The 20,608-nt window shown below is 38.9% G+C and overlaps 1 protein-coding gene across 1 annotated transcript; it reads left to right on the top strand.

The window, feature by feature from the left end:
* The first annotated feature begins 541 nt into the window (after positions 1-541).
* LOC119736982 (plexin-B1-like) lies at positions 542-19,366 on the top strand. The gene is made up of 27 exons (XM_038211029.1): positions 542-1,681; positions 2,670-2,876; positions 3,200-3,325; positions 5,157-5,272; positions 7,682-7,814; positions 8,221-8,374; positions 8,705-8,804; positions 8,945-9,062; positions 9,384-9,518; positions 9,722-9,817; positions 9,970-10,078; positions 10,458-10,648; positions 11,049-11,203; positions 11,352-11,466; positions 11,963-12,099; positions 12,853-13,020; positions 13,518-13,608; positions 13,911-14,138; positions 14,667-14,843; positions 15,178-15,382; positions 16,024-16,191; positions 16,485-16,565; positions 17,009-17,190; positions 17,444-17,553; positions 17,799-17,961; positions 18,431-18,567; positions 18,983-19,366. Exons 1-27 carry the CDS (start codon positions 542-544, stop codon positions 19,296-19,298), a joined length of 5,058 nt encoding a protein of 1,685 aa, XP_038066957.1. The 3' UTR covers positions 19,299-19,366.
* The last annotated feature ends 1,242 nt before the right edge of the window (positions 19,367-20,608 follow it).

The following is a 20,608-nucleotide window of genomic DNA, read 5'->3' as shown; positions in this document are numbered from 1 at the left end:
AGACGAGCAACAGCCAACTGCCTTTGGGTATCACACCAAAACATTTTCCATTTTCCTTTCCACGAAAGTGGAAAAAGTTGTGTGGGTTTTTTTTCTTCAGAACGATACAAACAATGAAATCGACATCCAGTCCTATATTTGGATTTCGTTTTGTGTCTTCAATCATAAAAGTATTTAATTTTCACCCCTTTGTATATTTTTTCAGGTAAACGAACGAGAACCTTTTTCCTGAAATTTCTAGGCTTTGGACAAGGGTCCGAAAGATCAGATCTGGACATTCGTTTCATAACCAGAAATTGACTTTGCGCAAAACTAACAGTCAGAACGTTTGTGAAAAAAAAATCATTTAGAAATAAGGAGAACCATCCTTTATCTGTAAATCTTTTCATTGTATGGATTCCCTTACTGTACTGTAAACCTTGGTAATTTTTATTTATCTATTTTTTTTTACAGACTGTGGCTATAGACTTTTCTCTTAAGACCCACTGCATTGTACAAAACGGTGCATTGCCATCTCAAACATCCCCATGAACTAAATATTATGGAGTCTTGTAGGAGACACTCCACCCTCCTGTGGGCAATTGCTCTGTCTTGGAGCGTCATCTGCATAAATGTTTTTATCACATCAGCTGAGTGGCACGGAGACCTGTCAGACTATGAGTTGGCCAGCTTTGACAATCCTGATATTTTGGGTGAAAACGAAAGACGGGCATCAAAGTTCAACCATTTTGCCTTGAGTGACCATGGCGATGTGTATGTTGGGGCTGTCAATTGGTTGTACAGGTTGGACAGTAGTTTGGACGAGATACAGAATGTTTCAACCTGTGATGACAGCAGGTCGGATAGTATGATGCCCTGCCAGCTTACAAATAACTACAACAAGATACTGGTAGTTGACAGTACTCGGCCAAACAGTTTGATAACCTGTGGCGGTGTGTATGATGGTATTTGTCAGTTACGACAGTTACAGGATATCAGGAACGTGATTGTGGAGTCTGTTCCTTACGTTGCTGGGTTTGAGGAAGCATCTACTGTTAGTCTGATTGCTCCAAGAAGAAGTGGACAAGAAATGCTTTATGTGGCTGTTACATATGGTGGGAAAAACATTGATGATTCGGGAAACTTTCCAGCAATAACAAGAAGAAATCTTGAAGGGTACCCCTCTTTACCAGCACCGAATGAGGACCGTGTTATCTTAATTAGGGATGCCATACATGCCAATTACAAGATAAAATATGTTAGATCATTTGCCCACAGTGGATTCACCTACTTCGTCTCCTCTCAGAAAGAAGATTTGAATTCTGCCCAGTTTGTTTCTAAGGTGAGCAGAGTCTGTCAAGGCGGTCCAAACCTAGACGCTTATACAGAAATTACCCTACAGTGCAGTGGATCAGATGGCAGTGTGTACAGCTTGGTGCAAGCAGCTCACTTTGGATCAGCAGGACCTGATCTAGCGGCATCATTGGGTCTCACTGCAGACGAGCAGGTGCTGTATGCTGTGTTTGCCAATAACCATGGAGCTCCGGGTACCAGTGATCTACCCATCGATCAGTCAGCATTGTGTGTGTACAGGATGACGGATATCTTGGATGCCTTCAGAGAAGCAGTGCGGGGATGCATTCAGAATGGAAATACGTACTCTGTTGACTATTTGCAGGGTTCTTTTTGCAATAGCTACGGGGTGAGTACATGCAGAAGAATGTTTAGAATGATGTTGGCTTTTCTCTAATGAGATTCATTCCCCGTGCTATTTTCGAAAAGTAGATTAGTTTTTCACAGTTGCTATTTTCCTAGCAACATAAAATTTAATGACTTTTAAATGAGACGTTTAACTGAAAAATCCAACGACGTTTTGTTATTGAATTATTTCTAATTGGCTGCCAGACAACAATTCAACTCTCGCAGAGCGGGTTATTTGTGCATAAGATGAAATAAGAAAATTAATATACAAACTAAACAAAACTCACTATTTGAAGAGCATAAGGTATGCATCTATACATTGCACGTCTACGAATCAAAAGGTGGATTACTTTTGTGCCGTAAATCCAACCCAACCCAACTCAACCCAACACAAATGCACAGGTTGCCTTACCTAAAACAAATCGTCCAGATGTTGTCTTAGTCATTACTAAACAATTAAGCATACACGTGTAAAATATACATGCAGCTATTTCACAACAACGATCGAATATAGAAAAGCGAAGAGGAAACACTGCAAAATATTATAAAATGTAACATTTTCACAAATGTATCGACGCCTCCATCTTTCCAGATGGGGACCAGGTCCAGTGTGCGCTTCTTTGCCGTCGCTATTCCACTCTTAATATATGTTAATGTTACTCTGTATAGGCCCTAAATATGCCCCCAAATAGCAAACCTGTCGCGTAAAGTCAAGCCCTCTCCACTTCATTTCAAGGCACAACGGTTCAAACTGTTTCTTTCTGCAATAATTGTGCAAACTATAGGTTGATCCATGGAGGATGGTTGAACAAGGCAACAGTCCCCTGGCTAATGCATCAATATACACGCTATTAAAAACACTCATTCTCGTTTCACTCAACGACTTTCCTTGAACTTTCTGAATTAATGAGTCTTGATAATTGCCACTGCCGAACCACGATATTGCTTTAACTGTTGAATCATGTTTCTTGTTATTACTTTCGTTATAGACTCCCATTTTGGATCGCTATTTCTGCATACCTGTGACCAATGATGCTAATCGATTGCCATTATTCCAGTACGCCAAGGGCATAGACCCCGTTCCATCCACGGCAATACAAGAGCTGCCTGGTACTCTCATGTCATCCATCATAACCACTATAGAAGTCAACCACACCATCGCTTTAATCGGGACATTGAGTGGAGATCTACTCAAGGTGAATTATCTCTTATCGATGAAGTCGCCGTAGAGCCTAAGCTGGACTAGTTCAGAAACATTTTTACTTTAAACCATTTTACCCAACTTGAACTTGAAGATGTGTTCCCGTGCCATTTTCGAGTTTCATTTTTAAATTTAAATTAGATATTGTATAAATCTTCACACAATTCATAACAAAATGGCTGTACTACAGGAACGACGACGTTCCTGTAATACAGCCATAAATGCAAGCGGTGCAGGGTTGCCCACGTTAATGAAAAATCGGTTTCTCATCTTCCTAATTAAAAAAAAGGAGGTATTAATGTGTCATCTCTTCATTAGGTTCACATTGAAAGTAACACTAATGGCCGTCTGTATGAACGCATCACCATTGATACCAGTCCAGTTCTGCAAGATATCAAGGTGGATGACGAAACTCGCCTGCTTTTTTTGTTGACGGAACAAAAGGTAACATTTCTTTTTAGGCGCATTTTCAAAGCTGCCATTCACGGGGAACTGCTATTCACTAGAAAGCAATACAATTAATTAAGGGAACATTTGGGTTTTTTGCGGCTTCTGTACTCTCCTTTACGCTAAAACGGCCGGGGCGGAATCCGCCCCCAACTTTTCCGCGATACCCTAGACAATTAAGTTGTCCGGACTTTAGAGTCTTGCGCATCATTTGATACAAAAACATAAAATTCGGACCTACGCGCCGTGAAAACTGAATTTACCCATAAACGTAGTGCACACAAACCAGAGTTACCATTCGTGCATATGAATAATTAATTAGCCATAATTCCAAACCCTTTGACCAATAGTGATGAAATTTCTTGATTAAGTTGTTCCATGCATGTACCAAGTTTTATAATTGTTCGTCACTCAATAGCCGAGATCTTGGGGGGGGGGCGAAATCCGCTAAGGCAAAGCGTCTGCCGTTGTTAGGCAAAGCTAATCCGATTACGTACTTAGACGATATAGCAGAGCAGTAAAATGTATGCACCACAAAAACATTGCCTTTTAAAAGTTGTGTTTCTCAAAAAATATGCACAGTATGATTGAAAAGTTAAATTATAACGGAAGAAGAAATTCTATGCTTCATGTCAGTGAAAAAAATCGCCATCTTCGATGCCGAAACGTCAATACTGGTTACCGGTTTAGCTGACCTTCTAGTCTGGAAGAAATCGTTCGAAAACTTCCCTAAATCTCTGTATTCATATTTATTTCTAGAAACTTCTCAAAATTTGTTATTTCACGAGCAGTTGAACACTTAAATCATTTAAGTATATTCCGAATTTTCCGAATTTCAGCTTAATATGTTGTTGCAAACGCTAGTGCTACAATTTGAACGATCTCCAGCAAAGCGCCTTAGGCGCTACGGTTGACCGATTTCGGCCAAGCCACACAATATTGCATAGCATATTCATTAGCGTCACTCGGCGCGTTTCGGGTGGGTCTCGGTATCGACCAATGGAAGCCGGCAAAAAGGTTGATATTTTTCAATTAATAACTCGTGAAGGAGGCTATTCTCATAATGTTTATTGCACACCATATTGGATAGGAACCTTATTAATATTCGTGAAGCTTTAAAAGATTGACAGCTATTGCAAACGTCAGTGTTACAACTTTCAATGATGCACGTAGCCAGGCCTATTTTTCCAATTTCAACGAAAGTAATACACACATCACAACGATGTTTAGCACATACTTGGATCATTATGAGGAAAGTAAACCATGAAAGTTGCATGAAGACACGGTCTTCCAAACGGGAGAAATTAATTTTCAAAGATTTCGCCCGCCAACGTGAACATGTGTGTGCACATGTAGTTTCATTCAAAATGAAGTGTTACGTAACCTTTAGAAATCGCCCTTCACAACCGTATGAATGTTTCGGGGTGAAAAAAAAATACCCAAAACCTGGTCCGTGAGCCTTCTCTTAACATAAGAGAAGTCGGGATTTGAATGGTAAACACAATATGTATTTTAGCAGTGTATTAGGGTCAACTGTTTGCAACCGAAAAGACAACCAATATAACACTATTTCTAGACATGGTTATTTAATCAGCCAAAAGCTAAGCAGACCGGCATGCGTGATAATATAGAAACTATGATTCCTGAATAAAAACATAGAAACCATGAGATACGTAGATTATTGTTTACAAGAGAGAAAGGGAAGGAGAAAGTAGGCTTTGTGAAACTAACTTTTTCAGCCTCATCAAATTGAAGCATATTTTCTGCTGCAATTAGACTTTCTATCAAGATTAAGATTACACTAGGGAAAATATGTTTTACACTTTAGTTGGTGAAGCTTCGCGTGGAGAACTGTGGCCAATACACGACATGCGAAACGTGTATTGGGACTGATGCAGGGAATGATGGAGACCCATATTGTGGATGGTTCGTTCTGGAACGAAGGTAAGTCACATGCAATGCCTCTAGACTTTGTTAGTTGGTCAGTTTGTCGGTTAGTAGTTTAGTTAATCTGTCACTTGTCTCTGAGAACCAACATGTTAGAAGTGTGTTGGGTCTGATGCATTTATGACGTGGACTACTAGCCCGGTAGGTGCACAAAGGGCTGGAAGTATAAGTCAAAGGGGATGTCTCTATTAAATGCTTCTTAGGCTGCTCAGTAAAGCTGTCGAGTTGTCACTGAAAAAGGTTGTTCGACTGCCTCTTCATTCATTATAATGTTACAGAGCAGAGTTGTATAACGAGTCACTGAATTTTGTGACTCGAGTCGAGTCATTTTCAGGATGTGACTCGAGTCGAGTCCAGTCATTAGGTCAAGAAGGTCGAGTCGAGTCGAGTGACAGTGACATGTGTTGTCGAGTCGAGTTGAATCGTGTCGAGTTGAGTGAAATTTATGCTCGAGTCAATTCGAGTTACTCAAACATCTAATAAACAACAAAATGGAAGAAGGAGATCAAAAAGACTGTACGTATGCTGCATGATACCTAATAGCCAGCTTCTGCTATCTATAGACTTTTCTACCAAAGTTTTACGTAACAGTTAAAGGGAAGATACAACATTTGCAAACATCACAAAACGAAATTATCAAATTATCACGAAATACATTACTGAATTGTTAGGGAATGACAGTCTAAAGCATCCTGTAAAATCGTGGCTCCTGGTGTGCTGTCATTTTCAAGGAAAATGAGCAAACTGGCTTTTTTTCAAAAAGTGCTCCTAATTTTTTCATAATTAGTTATTCCGTTTTCTTTGCAATTGATTACACACCTGTGAAGGGCTACGAGCCTGCTAGACTGATTCTCTGACCTTACAATCTCCCAAAGTCTATAAATTGCTCCGTTTCATCTTAATTGAGGTCAGGGAACCAGACTACAAGAACACGATTGGTTTTCATGGTTTTTCCAGCATCTACGAGCCCAAAACGTGAAACAAGTCATTTTAACAATATTTGCTATAACATAACAATCCTCCAAATCCATTTATTTTTGAAAATTGCAGCAAAAGCAAATGTTGTACATTCCCTTTAACAAGAATTGAAACTTCGGGTTTTTTTTTCTCTGATTTGGTTTCGGGTCTCAAACAATTTTTTTCACGGTTGTCAAAACCAAATTGCAACATATGAAATTGTTTGTGAATAGGCCTATATAGAAAAATATTTTTTTTTTTAAAGCAGGACGTAGATTCTGCGAGAGTTCCATCAAGGGTTGAAGAAATCGCCTGAAGCCGATGATGAAATCAGGAATTGGGAAATGCGTTTAAAGGGAAGATACAATATTTGCAAACATCACAAAACGAAATTATCAAATTATCACGAAATACCTTACTGTATTGTTAGGGAATGACAGTGTAAAGCATCCTGTAAAATCGTGGCTCCTGGTGTGCTGTCATTTTCAAGGAAAATGGGATTTTTCCAACGCTGGTCGGCCGACCAGCGTTGGAGAAAACTGGCTTTTTTTTCAAAAAGTGCTCCTAAGATCTGGTTGCTTGGTAGTAGTTTGTGTGTTGCACTATAAATGATACAAAAATTACTTTGTACCATAAGTACCGCGAATAACATTTTCCTTCAGTTTGGGACTCGAGTGTTATTAGCCTTCGACTTGAGTCGAGTCGATTCTTCTGATGAGGGACTTTAGTCGAGTCATTTGCTCGCAGTGACTTGATTTGAGTATAGAGTAAGTTACTCGTTGACACTCCAGTCTAGTCCGGTCGCCAAGAATTGTGACTCGAGTCGGACTGGAGTCGAGTAATTGACTGATTGAGTCATTGCGCGTGTGCACAATTAATTTCATTCAAAATATCTAGGAAGGATGATATTTCATGGTTTTGATTTTGGTCACTGTTTACCACTGAGCTATATTCAAGCCCAAGGTCAACTTCTAGTCTTCATAATTCTATTCTTAAAATTTAAACTCACAGTTTTCACTGTCATTTCAAGCGGTCTGGCCTCACTATCGGCTCATTCATTCTCGATTCAGCCTCCAAGGATCACAAACAACAGTCACAGTTTCACACAGGATTTTATGACAACGATAACTAGGTTTAATAACAAGTAAAGGTAAAATCATAATTGTTACAAAGTTAGATTTTTAAATCGTTTGACCGTGAGGTAAAAGACGGTTCCTAACGGCCGGTGTATATGTTTTCACTCAATATCGCCAGGATGTCGCTTCCACATGTGTAAAATTGCCCCATAATCCTTTTCGGCAGCACGCCCCGCATGGAAAACACTACTTCAGGTCAAATTACTAATAATGTCGCATGCAAAGGAAAAGGTCAAAATTAACATATATATATTAGAATGTTGGCAACCACACTAGTCATAATTATGTAATGATAACATTGAATTCTTCCCAGATGTACCAGAAATTCAGACTGTCCATCACCTGATGTATCTACTCGATGGTTGGCCTACAATGCTGCTCAGTGCATTAATATTACCGATGTAGCGCCCTATGATAACCTGCCAATTACAGTCAATGAGCAACAGGTGAGAGATCGTAATACATTTAAATTGCATCTTGATTGCATCCTTATAGGAACAAATATGAGTCCTGCTTTAAAAAAAAAAACATTTACTTCAAAGTGCAGATTTATAATGGACTTATCCAGATAGGCGGATAGGTATGTGGAAATTTTTACGTCAATGCGACGCCAATCGTACAAACGACATAGGGCATAATCATTTTATTTTTGCTTCCATGGGATCTCCAGCCTTTAACTAGCTTTTTTATCCGTATATAATTACACATATTGTTTCATGCATTTTGCCTTCTTAATTGTGATTAGAAAATATTGCATGCAATTGATTTTTCCCATGACCCCTGGAGCTATATTCTTGGAGTTCTTGGAATATTAATGAAATGAATATTAGTATTCATACTTTCCCATTTTAGATCACCCTGACTGTGCAGAAGTTACCTGATCTAGGGACCGGCCAGAGTTATGAATGTCATTTCGGGTCATTCGAATCTCCAGCTACGAAGAATGGTGAAGTACTAGAGTGCACATCACCTCCTAGTGATGGGATACCTGTCATTCCACAAGGAGGCAAGTGCAATAAGAGACACCCATATGAATTTATTCAGGGCAAAAATGTACAGAGCAAACATTCAAAAAGTCGACTTTAGTTTCCTTCTTATCCATTCTAGAATGAAATGATGCTTGTAAATCAATCGCATTATATCAACAGAGGAATGTGATCGTAGGCAGTACAATATGGTACACTGACGTGCTAACTGTCAGCATGAAAATGATGTCTACATTTTGGTACCCACAAAAATCGATTTGAACTCGTAGTAATTTAAAAATACACGCTCATTTTCGAATTGTCTGTTCCAACTCATAAACGAGATGATTTTGCTCTTATCTGTTGCTAAGATGATGCAGTACACGTAGATTTGGGTGTCGAGTCATCTGAAACTTCAGTTCAATTCATAGACACCGACTTCTACTTCTACGAGTGTTCAACGCACACCTCGTGAGTATTGATCAGTTGTATTTGAAATTCACTTTGTTTCCCTTTAGGTTGCTTTATTGCATATTTTCTCCCCTAGTACGTTTGCTTGATGATTTTGTTTAATCTCTAAATAATTCAGTTCTCTTTGGTTGTTTTCGTAGCTGTGTATCCTGCGTTGGTAGTCGTTGGGCCTGCGATTGGTGCGTGTTTGAGAACAGATGTACTCATGAAAGCTCCACATGCACACGTGCTAATGAAATCATCATTACTGGAGATAACGTGAGAACAAAAATATAAGAGCTAAGCCGATATTTTTTAAAGAAAAACATATTATTTTGCTTAAATCTCTTGATTGTAGAATCCTATATGTCGACTATTCGGTAAATATTTTGTGCATTACTTGTTATTGAAAATGACACTATATAATTGTCAGTACTCCTCCCATTAAGCACACGTGGAAGTATCTGAACTTATATTTTTATTTTAGAATTTAGCTAATTTTTATCAGATGTCTGTTGATCATGAGTTCAAATTGAAGCCGCTGTATATTTTGGGGAGGCAATGACGTATACTTTGTTGTTTGTTGGCGTTTACCTACAGAATCCAACAACTTCTGCAGTCAAAGGACCTGAGTTTTGCCCTCAACTGCTGAACCAGACTGCTGAAGTTCTGCTTCCTAATGACATTATGAGGAGCATAACTGTCATGACTTCAAACTTGCCAGACGAAGCTGAGGTTTGTTTATTAACACAACTAACACAAACAACGACAATCCGTAACTGATGTCAACGTTAACCTCCGTCTATATTCCCCTATCAGTGCCTGATAGTGACATTTTCAAGATTTCGCTGAGTCCAGTTAACACCTTGCTTAATTCATCCCCTGGTAGGAGAAAATACAATTTTTAATACTCTTTCCCTTTCTTTCTGCATGTGCAGATTTCTAGCTATCAGTGCAGCTTAGACATTGAGGGATCGCCACAGGCTGTTAATGCAGATCGCAATGGAGATAGGATCACATGCCAAGAGAAGGCTGTAAGTTACCCTGAAACTTGTATTTTAGCCTTGGATTGCTAATTTCTTTAATAAAAATGAAAGCTATCACTTATTTTGCATACTGGCCTTACACAATGTTGATGTTGTAGCTTCAGGTATTAAAAGGTAACGTTGCTTGCTTGCTTCAACAGTACACCTACCTATCTAATGTTGAACCAGAGATGGAAGTGGGACTGTTTGTTTCATGGACTGACACAAGCGGTGCTGCGCACATCCTAGATGACATACATGGATTTGATGGTAAGGAATAAAGACTGATTGATAATAAGTTGAGGAGATTTACTCTTTCGTCAGTCTAAAATATTTATATAAAAGAGATTATTTCCAAAACGTGATAAACGTCAATTTGTTACCTATAAGAGTCATACCCACTCCTGACTGCCCAAAGTCAGTATCGAATTTAAGAATACAACAAAACGCAAATGATGTTTGTTTAATATTCTTTAAAGTTCAGAACCGTGCAAATTCCTTTTTTTTTTAAATGGGTATATCGCGTTTTTAAAATAAACTCTTCATATGCTTTTCTTCGTTTAATATCAACAGTTTTGCATTGGAAGTTGGTCTTTAAAATATTGTTGAAAGCCATGAGATTATCTAGTATTCTGCTCATATCAAACAGTAACGTTGTACAAGTGTGAGGTCCAAAAGCCAGACTGCAGCCGTTGTGTTACAGCCCGCCCAGTGCTCGAATGTGTTTGGTGTGGTGCCATGCCGAGCGAGTCTGGTGTTTGCAAACTGAATGAAGTTTGCAGTGAAACTAGAGTGACTTTGGATAACGGATTGAACTGCCCTGATCCAGTTCTGAGCAAGGTAAGTAATATACAACTCTCCAGTTGAATATTATTCGCTTTGAAGTATCTTGAATATTCCAGTCGAGGATACGTCACACAAAGTATCAAAGATTGAAGTCACCAAATGAATCACATCTCGTATCCATTTGACCTGCCTTTATGACAAAATGAAAAAAGGGAATTTCGTTCTTGTGAAAGATGAAAAAACAACAACCATTCTTATGACTGCATAAACAAAGGCGTAATACCCACTAGTAGGCCGATATGGTTGACTGCATATAGGCCACTAAGTAGAACAAATTATCTTTGAAGAGTTATGCATCTTTACTAAAAATGTGTTGTATTGGAATACATTATTCCATGATATTTGTACTTGCTTTTGTGTGTTATGTTATTATTGTTTTCAAATCACGCGTTAGGTATTTCCCTTGACTGGGCCCATTGAAGGCAACACAGTCATAGATGTGATGGGAACTGATATCGGTCGGAGATTTGAGGATGTCGTGTCAGTGATGGTTGGCGATCAGCCCTGTGATCTGGCTGGATTAAGCTCAGACTACCAACTCGGAGCAAGGTAGGGTCAAATCATACTCCATGCAAGGACATTACTTCTCTTTTGTTGCCATGTTGTGGAACATTGTAAAATTGTAAAAGTGTACAGAGTGGATAAGGTTTTGCTGAACCTCCTTGTCTTAATGTCACATTATCACTTTATATTTCAGTGTCAGCTGCAGAACGAGACCAGAAAGTGTAGGAGCTGAGTTGGTTACTTTAACAGTCACGGGTGCAGATGGTACAATGCAACACAGCTCAGGAACAGTCAACTTTAACTTCAGAGTAAGTCATGTCCTGCACGCACTCGTCTACATTGACTCAGCCACTGAGGAACCTGCTTGGAAAAGGAACAAGCGTCCAAGAAAATGTGTTTACACTGAAATAGTAATCACGGAATGTAAATGAGCACGAATGAGGTCGTTTCACGAATGTTCTTTTTTTAGCAGTTCGGCACCACATTATGTCAGCTGGAGCAATGATAAGATATATTTTAGCTGAATAAGTTGATAATTTGACATCAAAAATGTTACGTTTGAGTTGAGGATATTTGAAAAAATCCGAGGCGTTTGAGTGAATTTCCTTAAACGTATCTCAGATTTACGTTTGAAACGTCAACATTTTTAAAATCAATAATACTCGAGGATTCTATGCACGATTATCTAGCAAATACTTACTTCAACAATAATATAATATACCAATAATATAATTGTTGTGCAAATTGTGTGATAGACAAACACAGTTCTAGAAATGTGTTCATAAAGATGTATGTTGTTAACAGCACCCAGCTATTACACATTTCCAACCCCACCTCGGCCCAGAAGCCGGTGGGACGGCAGTGAGTGTGAATGGTACAGCTCTCAACACAGGACGCGATATTGAAGCGTTCATCGGCGACTATCCTTGCAACATAACAGGGTATTGTGTCTCTTTCCTAATACACAGTGTTTTGTACGATAATTATTAATTCAGGAAGAAGAGGGATCTCCCCAACATTGGTGCATCTTTAGTTTCAAAAAATAATTTCGACTTCTATCAAACTTCAGTTAAAAGGATTTTCCTTTCCCACCTTTGTGGAGGGGATTTTGTTAGTTATAGATTTTATTATAAAAATCGACTTTATCCTATTCTGTGGAATTGCTCTAAATTCGTCCAATATCGAATTACCTTGAGACATTGCTATTCATCCATTCAGTATTAATATAAGGAGCATCATACACAAAGATGAATTCAAGTTTACGCCAGGCGCGGTTCTAGAGCCTATATTTTTGGGGGGCTAGCATGTGTGGATCCTGAAATTTTTGCCAGAAGGCGTGCTGAAATTTAGAACGGTTTTCATCAGGCCTCCGGGGGAGGGGGGGGGGGGTCGTACCATATTTTCTATGGGGAGCGCTGGTAAAGTCTTACAATCGGGCACACTGTATTACCAAACGGTGGACAAATGCCCCCTTCAATTTTTTCTTTGGAGGGGGGAGACAAGTTGCATGTGACGTCAAATTCCTGAATTGGTTACTGGCATTTTTTTTCAATATAATTTTTTTTTTGGGGGGGGGGGCTAGACATCATTTTTTGGGCCTAAATACTCCCCCAGCCTCCTGTAGAACCGCGCCTGGTAAACATCTCTGCAGAAAACTTAACTGTGATTTTTTATTTCTTTCCAAAATTATTCAGCCAACCAGTTAAATTCATGCTAGAATGCACAACCACTACTGGCCAACTCGGATATCAAGGTGTTGTGAAAGTCTCCTTTGATGTGGCCATGAGAACCTCATCAGATATGTACACGTACACTGAGAAACCCACCATTACTGAGGTGTCTCCTCTGAAAAGCATCGTTTCGTAAGTCTACATGATTTTTTTGTCTTCATCTGTTTAACTATGGGCTATATACTTCAATTGGTATCATCCACATTATCTGTAAACCATTACAGACTGTATTGTCCTTAGAAAATGTCGGTGTTTTAAAACTTTTTACATGCGAACAAAAAATGAGAGTAAAAAGAAATTTTTGTCTAGGTATTAGTTTTGTGAAGTGTTATGTTTCTATTGTAAGGCAGGCTTTCAAGACAGCAAGCTTGCAGCCAAATTTGTGCTTGATTGTTTTAAGAATCAGGCTACTACAAATCATCTTATCACCGAAGACTACTGATAACTGAGTGAACAGTGAAATATTACGCTTTATTCTAAACTTCAAAATGTCATTTGCTCAAAATATCTGAAGTGAACATGTGCGTATACATTTCTAAATTGTTTAAATTGATTCTTTACACCAACCAATATCTTTCAGTGTATGAAATGTATTTTCAGTATTTGCCATCGGTATTTCTAATTGTCAGGGGTGGTCGAACTTTGACGGTTACTGGCACTTTTCTAAACACAAGTGGAAACCGTAAAATCGTTGTCAGTAATGCAAATGAGGTGAGAAATGTGTTATACCGTCCTATCCCTGCTCAACTTCCACTTAACCACCGATCACAATATATCTACTTGATCCGCTCTTCCAACATATATAATTAGGAAACTGTTTACATCTTCTTTATTGCTGAGTTACCGCGAACGACCACTTTAATTGTGAAAAAGGCAATAAGGGTACTATGTAAAGAATGACAGCCATTACATCATTAAACACATTTCTGTTTTGAAGTAGAAACAAAGAGGGGTGCCATTGTCAACCAGAGCTAATGCTGAACAGAATTGTCAACTGACTGATGTGGGTCTTTATTTTGCAGGAATGTCAAAGTGAATCTGCAACAGAGATGCGGTGCCCGTCTCCTAACATAACAGACCTCGGCATAAGCAATGACAACTTGACCTTTGGCTTCATCATGGATGGGGTCACTCAACTGTTGACCTGGTCTCAGGATAACGATGTCGACTTGGAGTACTTTGTGGATCCAATGTATAACACATTTGAAGGTGGTATGAAGGAAAAAGAAGGAGAAACCTTGACAATCACGGTTGGTATACGCGTGTCTTATTCTATGCGCCTATCCTTTCATTGTTTTTTCTGTCTGTACAAAGATATGGGGCCTGTCGGTAAACGTGCACGAAGCACACTTATACAGTGCTTTGTAAAGTGAAACACCTCTCATATGTGACTAAAGATAAATTTAAGTTGATATCTCTTCCTCCTGAATCAAGTGGATCTTACCAAAATACAGTAGGCCTATCTTGGTAACTCTTGCTGAGCTACAAAACTTCATATCAAACTCAGATCAGTCATTGCAAAAGCAAATGTAAATGTGATGTGATTTTTTTGTTACCTCGGTCCTCACACGGTATGTAGGAGTACATGTACATGAAAAATGACATAAATCCGTACGTGTGATACAGCCATATGACCCAAGTATTTAGAAATAAAACAAGTGTTGAACATTAACTGTCACAACCGAAAAGACTAAATTCTTCTGAAATATACCAATGCAGATACCAATAAATTTCCTTGAAAAGTATTTAACTTAAATTACCTGTGGATGCTTTAACAGGGCAAGCGGATTAGCAGCGCCATCACAGCTGTAGAAATCAAGGTGACGATCGGCGAAGAGAGCTGTGACGTCAACTTGATCAGTGAGACATCACTCGTATGTGAATTGCCCGATGAGGCACCAGCAGCCGGGGACTTCATGGGAAAAGATACTGGGAAAGGTCTGCCTGTGGTATGGGTAAGTTAGAGGCGGATCCATGTTTGAATCAGAGGGTGGGGGTAGGGGAGGTTAGCTGTCAAGTGTTTTTTTGTTTGTTAGATTTGTTCCTTCTTTTGCGGCCCCAAGGGGGAAGTTTATCCTTTTCCTTTTCGGATTGAACATCTGTTGTACTCTATCCGAAAGGTTCAAAAACGCCCAAAATTCGGCCAGTTCTCCCCAAAACGTAATAACACTACTTTTTCATTGTTGATTGTTTCTTCAAAGGTAATTATTATAGCGTCGACATTAACGAATTGGTTAAGTCTATGTCAGTTGTTGAATTGATTATCATTTCATTTGTATTATTCCATAGGTTCGCCACAATAACTTAAAATTTAGGTTGGGCTATTTGGTCTATCCCAGTACGGTGCCACTTGTCGCTATACTTGTACCGAGTTTGGTCATTCCACTCTCCATGGCGATACTGCTCGCTGCTACCTTCGTGTATTGCAGACAATTGCGAAGGAAGCGCACCCACGACCGAAGACTATTGGGCAGGATAGTGGCGATTCATCTCGGTAAGTGCTGGTGGCAGGAGGTGACTTGAGTTAACTCGAATATTATACTCCTGAATGCCAAATAAGGTGCACAAAACTGCGGCAAAGGGATAATCTCACTCTACCTAGGAATATGCTCTTGAAATCACTCGATCTCAAAACGGCGAAATGGTAAACATCCTGAAACCCTTTAAAACTTAATATCCATTTATTCTTCATCACTTGAGTCTAACGGCTACTTATCAATTCTTTATTTTCAACATAATTATGATAGTTTAGAAAAAAATTAAACAGGACGTAGCTGCACATCTCCGTATTAAATTATGATCTACTTCTGAAAAAAAAATCATCTCAAGATGGCTGCTAACGGGCAGCCGGTTTTGAAAGTAAAATACACGGCAAAAGAATTCAAATGGCGTGCTCCTTATTTGACTGTAAATTGTCAAGTTGTAGACAGGATGAAACAAAGTTCTCTACAAAAACAAAAATAAATATAGAACTCTTTTGCCAAGATTGCGTTTAACATTTTAGACAACTTGTGAATCTTGTATAGCATGCAAAGGTTGTTTTGTCTGCCGATTTGTAAGCCTGAACGTGCTCGTAAACTTACCACTATATTACGTTATTTACTGTTAATGCGACATTGTATTTTTTTTCTTCAGAAATTGACTCCCACGTCAAAAGACGCAGGTGGTATAGATCCCAGAAACAGTCGGAATCTGCTCAGCCAAAACAAAAGCGCATTGTCCTGAACAACAAGGTCAGCTTCGTTCCCGACGACATTCATATCGACTTCAGCCAACTGGAATTGGGGGAAACTCTCGGACAAGGTAGTGACTTTGTACGACGAAACTATGAACATTTCATGAGTTCAAAGTGTAAGCTGTTATTTTGCCTGAGAAGGAGAGGCCTACATAAAGGGGCTGTGTGTGCAAACCGTTATTGGCGTGATTGAAACACATTTTCACGTTTCGACCTTTAGGAGATTATTTAGACTCAGTCGCTCGGTCTGTCAGTAAGTCGGTAGGTCGGTAGGACGGTTGGTCTGCCATCTGGCTAGTCTTCTTACCAGCAAAAGATAATCAGCAAAGATGAGTATAAAACACTTGAATAAATTTTACAGGTGCATTTGGGCGTGTACTGAAAGCTGTTCTACACGATACGTCAGGGGAAGATCAAATTGTGGCCGTAAAGACAGTGCAAGGTTGGTGATGAGAATGTCGGCCATTTGTGAGAGATGTTTTCTATGACAGTATCATGGATCCAAAACAAAGCATTGAAAAGTTGTTCCTCGGTTAAAAAGGACCCATTTCAGAATGGTATGCATTTTGGTCTTGATTATACTTGTTGCTTATAAGAGTTACAGAAGAGGTGTTTTGATGACCTTATACCGAGAAAGAGGAACGAAAAACATTAATCAATGTGCTTCTTGATTGAAAGAGCTGAAAGAGTCTTTTCATTCAGAATTGCGAATTGTGGCTTGTAAAATGTTCTTGAACTGAATTGAATGTGTCTCTGGGTTATTGCATTTCTGTGGTGATGAAAATAAGTTGAAATACAAGTTCCTGTTTTTGTGTAGTAGCTTTGCCAAATATAAGTTGGGCGTGCCAGTTATCACGTATAAATGCCCTACTTTTGCATGTATAGACACCTCGGACCCGAAAAATGTGGTGAAGTTCCTGGAGGAAGGCCTGATCATGAAAACCTTCGACCATGTCAACGTACTGGGGCTTCTGGGGTTGACCTTTGACGCGGTCAAAAACCCCTTGGTGGTGATACCCTTCATGGCCAACGGTGACCTCAAGACATATCTGGTCAAGAAGAAACAGGTATGTAGTCAAGAGCGATCAATGTCGATAACAAATAGAGGAAGGTTTGATAAAAGAATTGGTGATGAGTGGCATGAGTTTGGAACTCACTCAATGGTGATTTTGGTAGTTGTTGTTACGTTTGATAATTAATAGTTCACTCACGAGATTTATTAAACAAAATGCTGTCCCATTTCGTAAACAGTATGTCATGTGTTTTGTTATGAGTGTGTAGTATTTATTTATTCATTTGAGGTTTTTACTTTCAATTAAGACCTTGGCGACATCTCTGCTGATGAGGTTTGCCTCACATGCCGCACTCGGTATGAGTTACTTGGCTCAGCACAAGTTTGTCCACAGAGATCTTGCGGCCAGAAATTGCATGTGAGTGTATCCTCTCTTCTGTTATCATCCGGGGCTTTTACACATGTCTTTTTATGTGTGTTTGAGAAAAAGCAAATTGAATGTTACGAGAAATCGGTCCGCTGTTTCATCAAAAATAATTTTTATGCACCAGAGATACCAAGGGACATGCATTCATTGAATTAACTCCAGAGTTCGAATTACTGGTAGTGCAATTCTTAATGATGTGACCCCAAAGTAAGATCAACTTTTAACAACCTCTTTAGGGTGAACAGTGATCTTCTGGTGAAGATAGCGGATTTTGGACTATCCCGTGACATGCACGAATCGGATTACTACACAAGCGGCGATGCCCAGGCTAAGCTGCCTATCAAATGGATGGCTCCCGAGTCCATGGAACGTCGAGTGTACAACGCCAGGACTGACGTGGTACGCAATTAAATCCATCTTTGATTGGAATGTTAGATGATGTTTAGATAAAGATCTTAACGGAAAAGAAAGCAAAACACATCTCTTTGCGTTCTGTGGAACTATCCTTCGAAAAGAAACTACATAAACTTCGATGTCCGGTCATGAAACGTCAGTTTATTGATATTTACATCGGGTATGTTTTCAAGGCGCCTGACCCTCATTAGCTGGAGTATTTCGTCTTAAGACGCCCACCTCGAACTGATTTCTAAGTTAACTTAGTAATAAACGTTTTTATTTCAATTTGACACAAGATCTCATTAAACAGTTCAATAAGGACTCAAATACAATGTAGTTCGGTCAATCTTCGTTAATCTTGGCTACCCTTTCCAGCTTGCTCATGTCAACTGTTCGGTAGCTCAATTGAACAGGCATCATTAGAATGGTCCCTACATTGAAAAAAATATTTGTCTTCTTTGGTTTTCTACAGTGGTCATACGGTGTGCTCCTGTGGGAGATTTTCAGTAAGGGTGCAAAACCGTATCCAGGAATTCCCAACCAAGATGTGTATGATTTCTTGAAGAGAGGTCAACGCATGGATGCTCCCAAGAACTGCCCGCCAGAAATGTATGTTCAAACAGCGGTCACCATTACCTTTAAATAATAACACATCTAATGCCGTTTTAACTTCTGTAAAAGTATGCATGATTCTTTTTATATATTTTACTCAAATTTTTCTGAAGGTGAAGGGATCTCAATGCATCTTTTTTACTCGCAAACGTTTTACATAATTGAAAGTAGGTATAACACTCTCTAGTTGTGAGAAACAGTGTAGAGTGTTTTGTTTGGGGTTTCAAATAAAAAAAAGGGAAACTCAATTCTCGAACATTTTTCTCAAAAATGTAGGGTTAATGTGCTCGAGTAATGAGTAATAATGGAAAGTGTATTGTCAGGGGTTTCAAGTAAAAATGCAAACACAATTTGATATACGATCAAGCATGCAGCATCTAATGATTCTTGTTACTTTACCTGACTGATACAGCTACGGCATAATGGTACGTTGCTGGCAGGACAACCCCAAATCACGTTGCACCTTTGTCCAAGTTGCCAACGAGCTGGAAGAACTGTTGGAGGGAGACCGTGACTACGTAGCAGCTCCTAGTGCGGGTGTGGTTGGTAAGCGACCCATCAAACATCGCGAAGAACCTGGTGTCACAGACGACAGCTATCTGGTCCCGATGCAGCAGGAGACCGCCTTTGGTGCTGACGGCCCGTGTAGTGACGGAGAAACCAGCGGGAGCCTTGCGACTGCCGCCCATGATCCCTTGGATTATGTCAATAAAATTGTCATTAGATAAGTACTGTGCAAATTCCCCGATAAGAAAAATCCGAAAAGAAAATGGTTTGAAGAAAAAGTCTGTTTTAAGTGGCCAATATGTTAAAATCTTTACTAATCAAGATGGATCTATAGGACACGCTCCTTGCTCACTTTCATCCTACGAAAAAAAGATTGAACCTTTTGAGCTTTTTCTCTCCGTGTATTGGAATGAAACCGTTTACAATATATAGAAGGTGGCAAGATAAAATAATAGCTAAAAATCCGTCTTTTTGAGCGTCTTAAACCAATGCCAAAAGCCATTTTTATTTTCGATTGTCATTGTTGTTTATGGACAATGGTATTTTAATCTTCGGTATTACTGTTGTTTACCATCACTGAACGACACGTTCACAGATACTTAATATTTGTATTCCTTAAGTTATATTCGGATTTTCCGAAAAATATAATGCCTGTCAAATCGTTTATAAAGAGAAATGCATATGCCTACATGTTATAATAATAACATTTTAAAACGTGGTCCTATATACATTATCTAAACTTCGTAAAATACATTCCTGTGAAAACTATAAAACAATAATAAGCCGTACATGTTTGATTGCAAATGATAACTTGCTGATTTGGAAATTCCTACACAGATTCCTGCAAGCTGCACAAAGCATTGATATAATAAAGGGGTGAAGTTATCAGGAAATTAACGACTGTCGGTATCGCTATAAAACTAGAAGGAACAAACAAAAATAGCAATGTTATTGTATTTAACGTATTGTACACAGGTTTTTCTAGCATTACATAATTGACATTTTATATTTGGAATGCCTGTAAAGGAGTTATATTCTTAGTGGAAAGATGGCACGTGCATATGCATTCTTCTGCAAAATGAATATGAAAGGTAGCTCATTTTATTAAAACGATATCTTGTTTACCTTAAAATTTACATTTTGGGGGTGAAAGGACAGTCTGATGTCGAAGGTGTTGAGAGAATTTTGCTTTTTTATCAGAGGTTCGTTATATGCAAGGTATAGGAAGCTGCTCAATGGTTGCCTAGTTAATGTTCAAAAACAACTTGACATAAAAGGTTAAACAAAAAAAACCAGAACCTGTTGGTAAATTCCTGCGAAAAACTTATTTTAAAAAAAGTCGTAGATTTAGGAGATCTGACAAAGATTGTAGTTAGCACCGAGTGCTGTGTAAATGCTCATATTCGATATTCAATTGACTTAAGATAATCTTGCTTTTGGATCATTATTTCATTTATTTGATACACGGATACATATTTAATCATTTTTTTAATTCAGATTATTAGCATTGCATAGTAACTGGTGTATTGCT

The sequence above is a fragment of the Patiria miniata genome, unplaced genomic scaffold (genome assembly GCF_015706575.1).
Source record: "Patiria miniata isolate m_02_andy unplaced genomic scaffold, ASM1570657v1 HiC_scaffold_3, whole genome shotgun sequence".
NCBI classification, from domain to species: Eukaryota; Metazoa; Echinodermata; class Asteroidea; order Valvatida; family Asterinidae; genus Patiria; species Patiria miniata.
The sequence above is the reverse complement of the archived record's forward strand: the minus strand, read 5'-3'. Positions and strand labels throughout refer to the sequence as shown.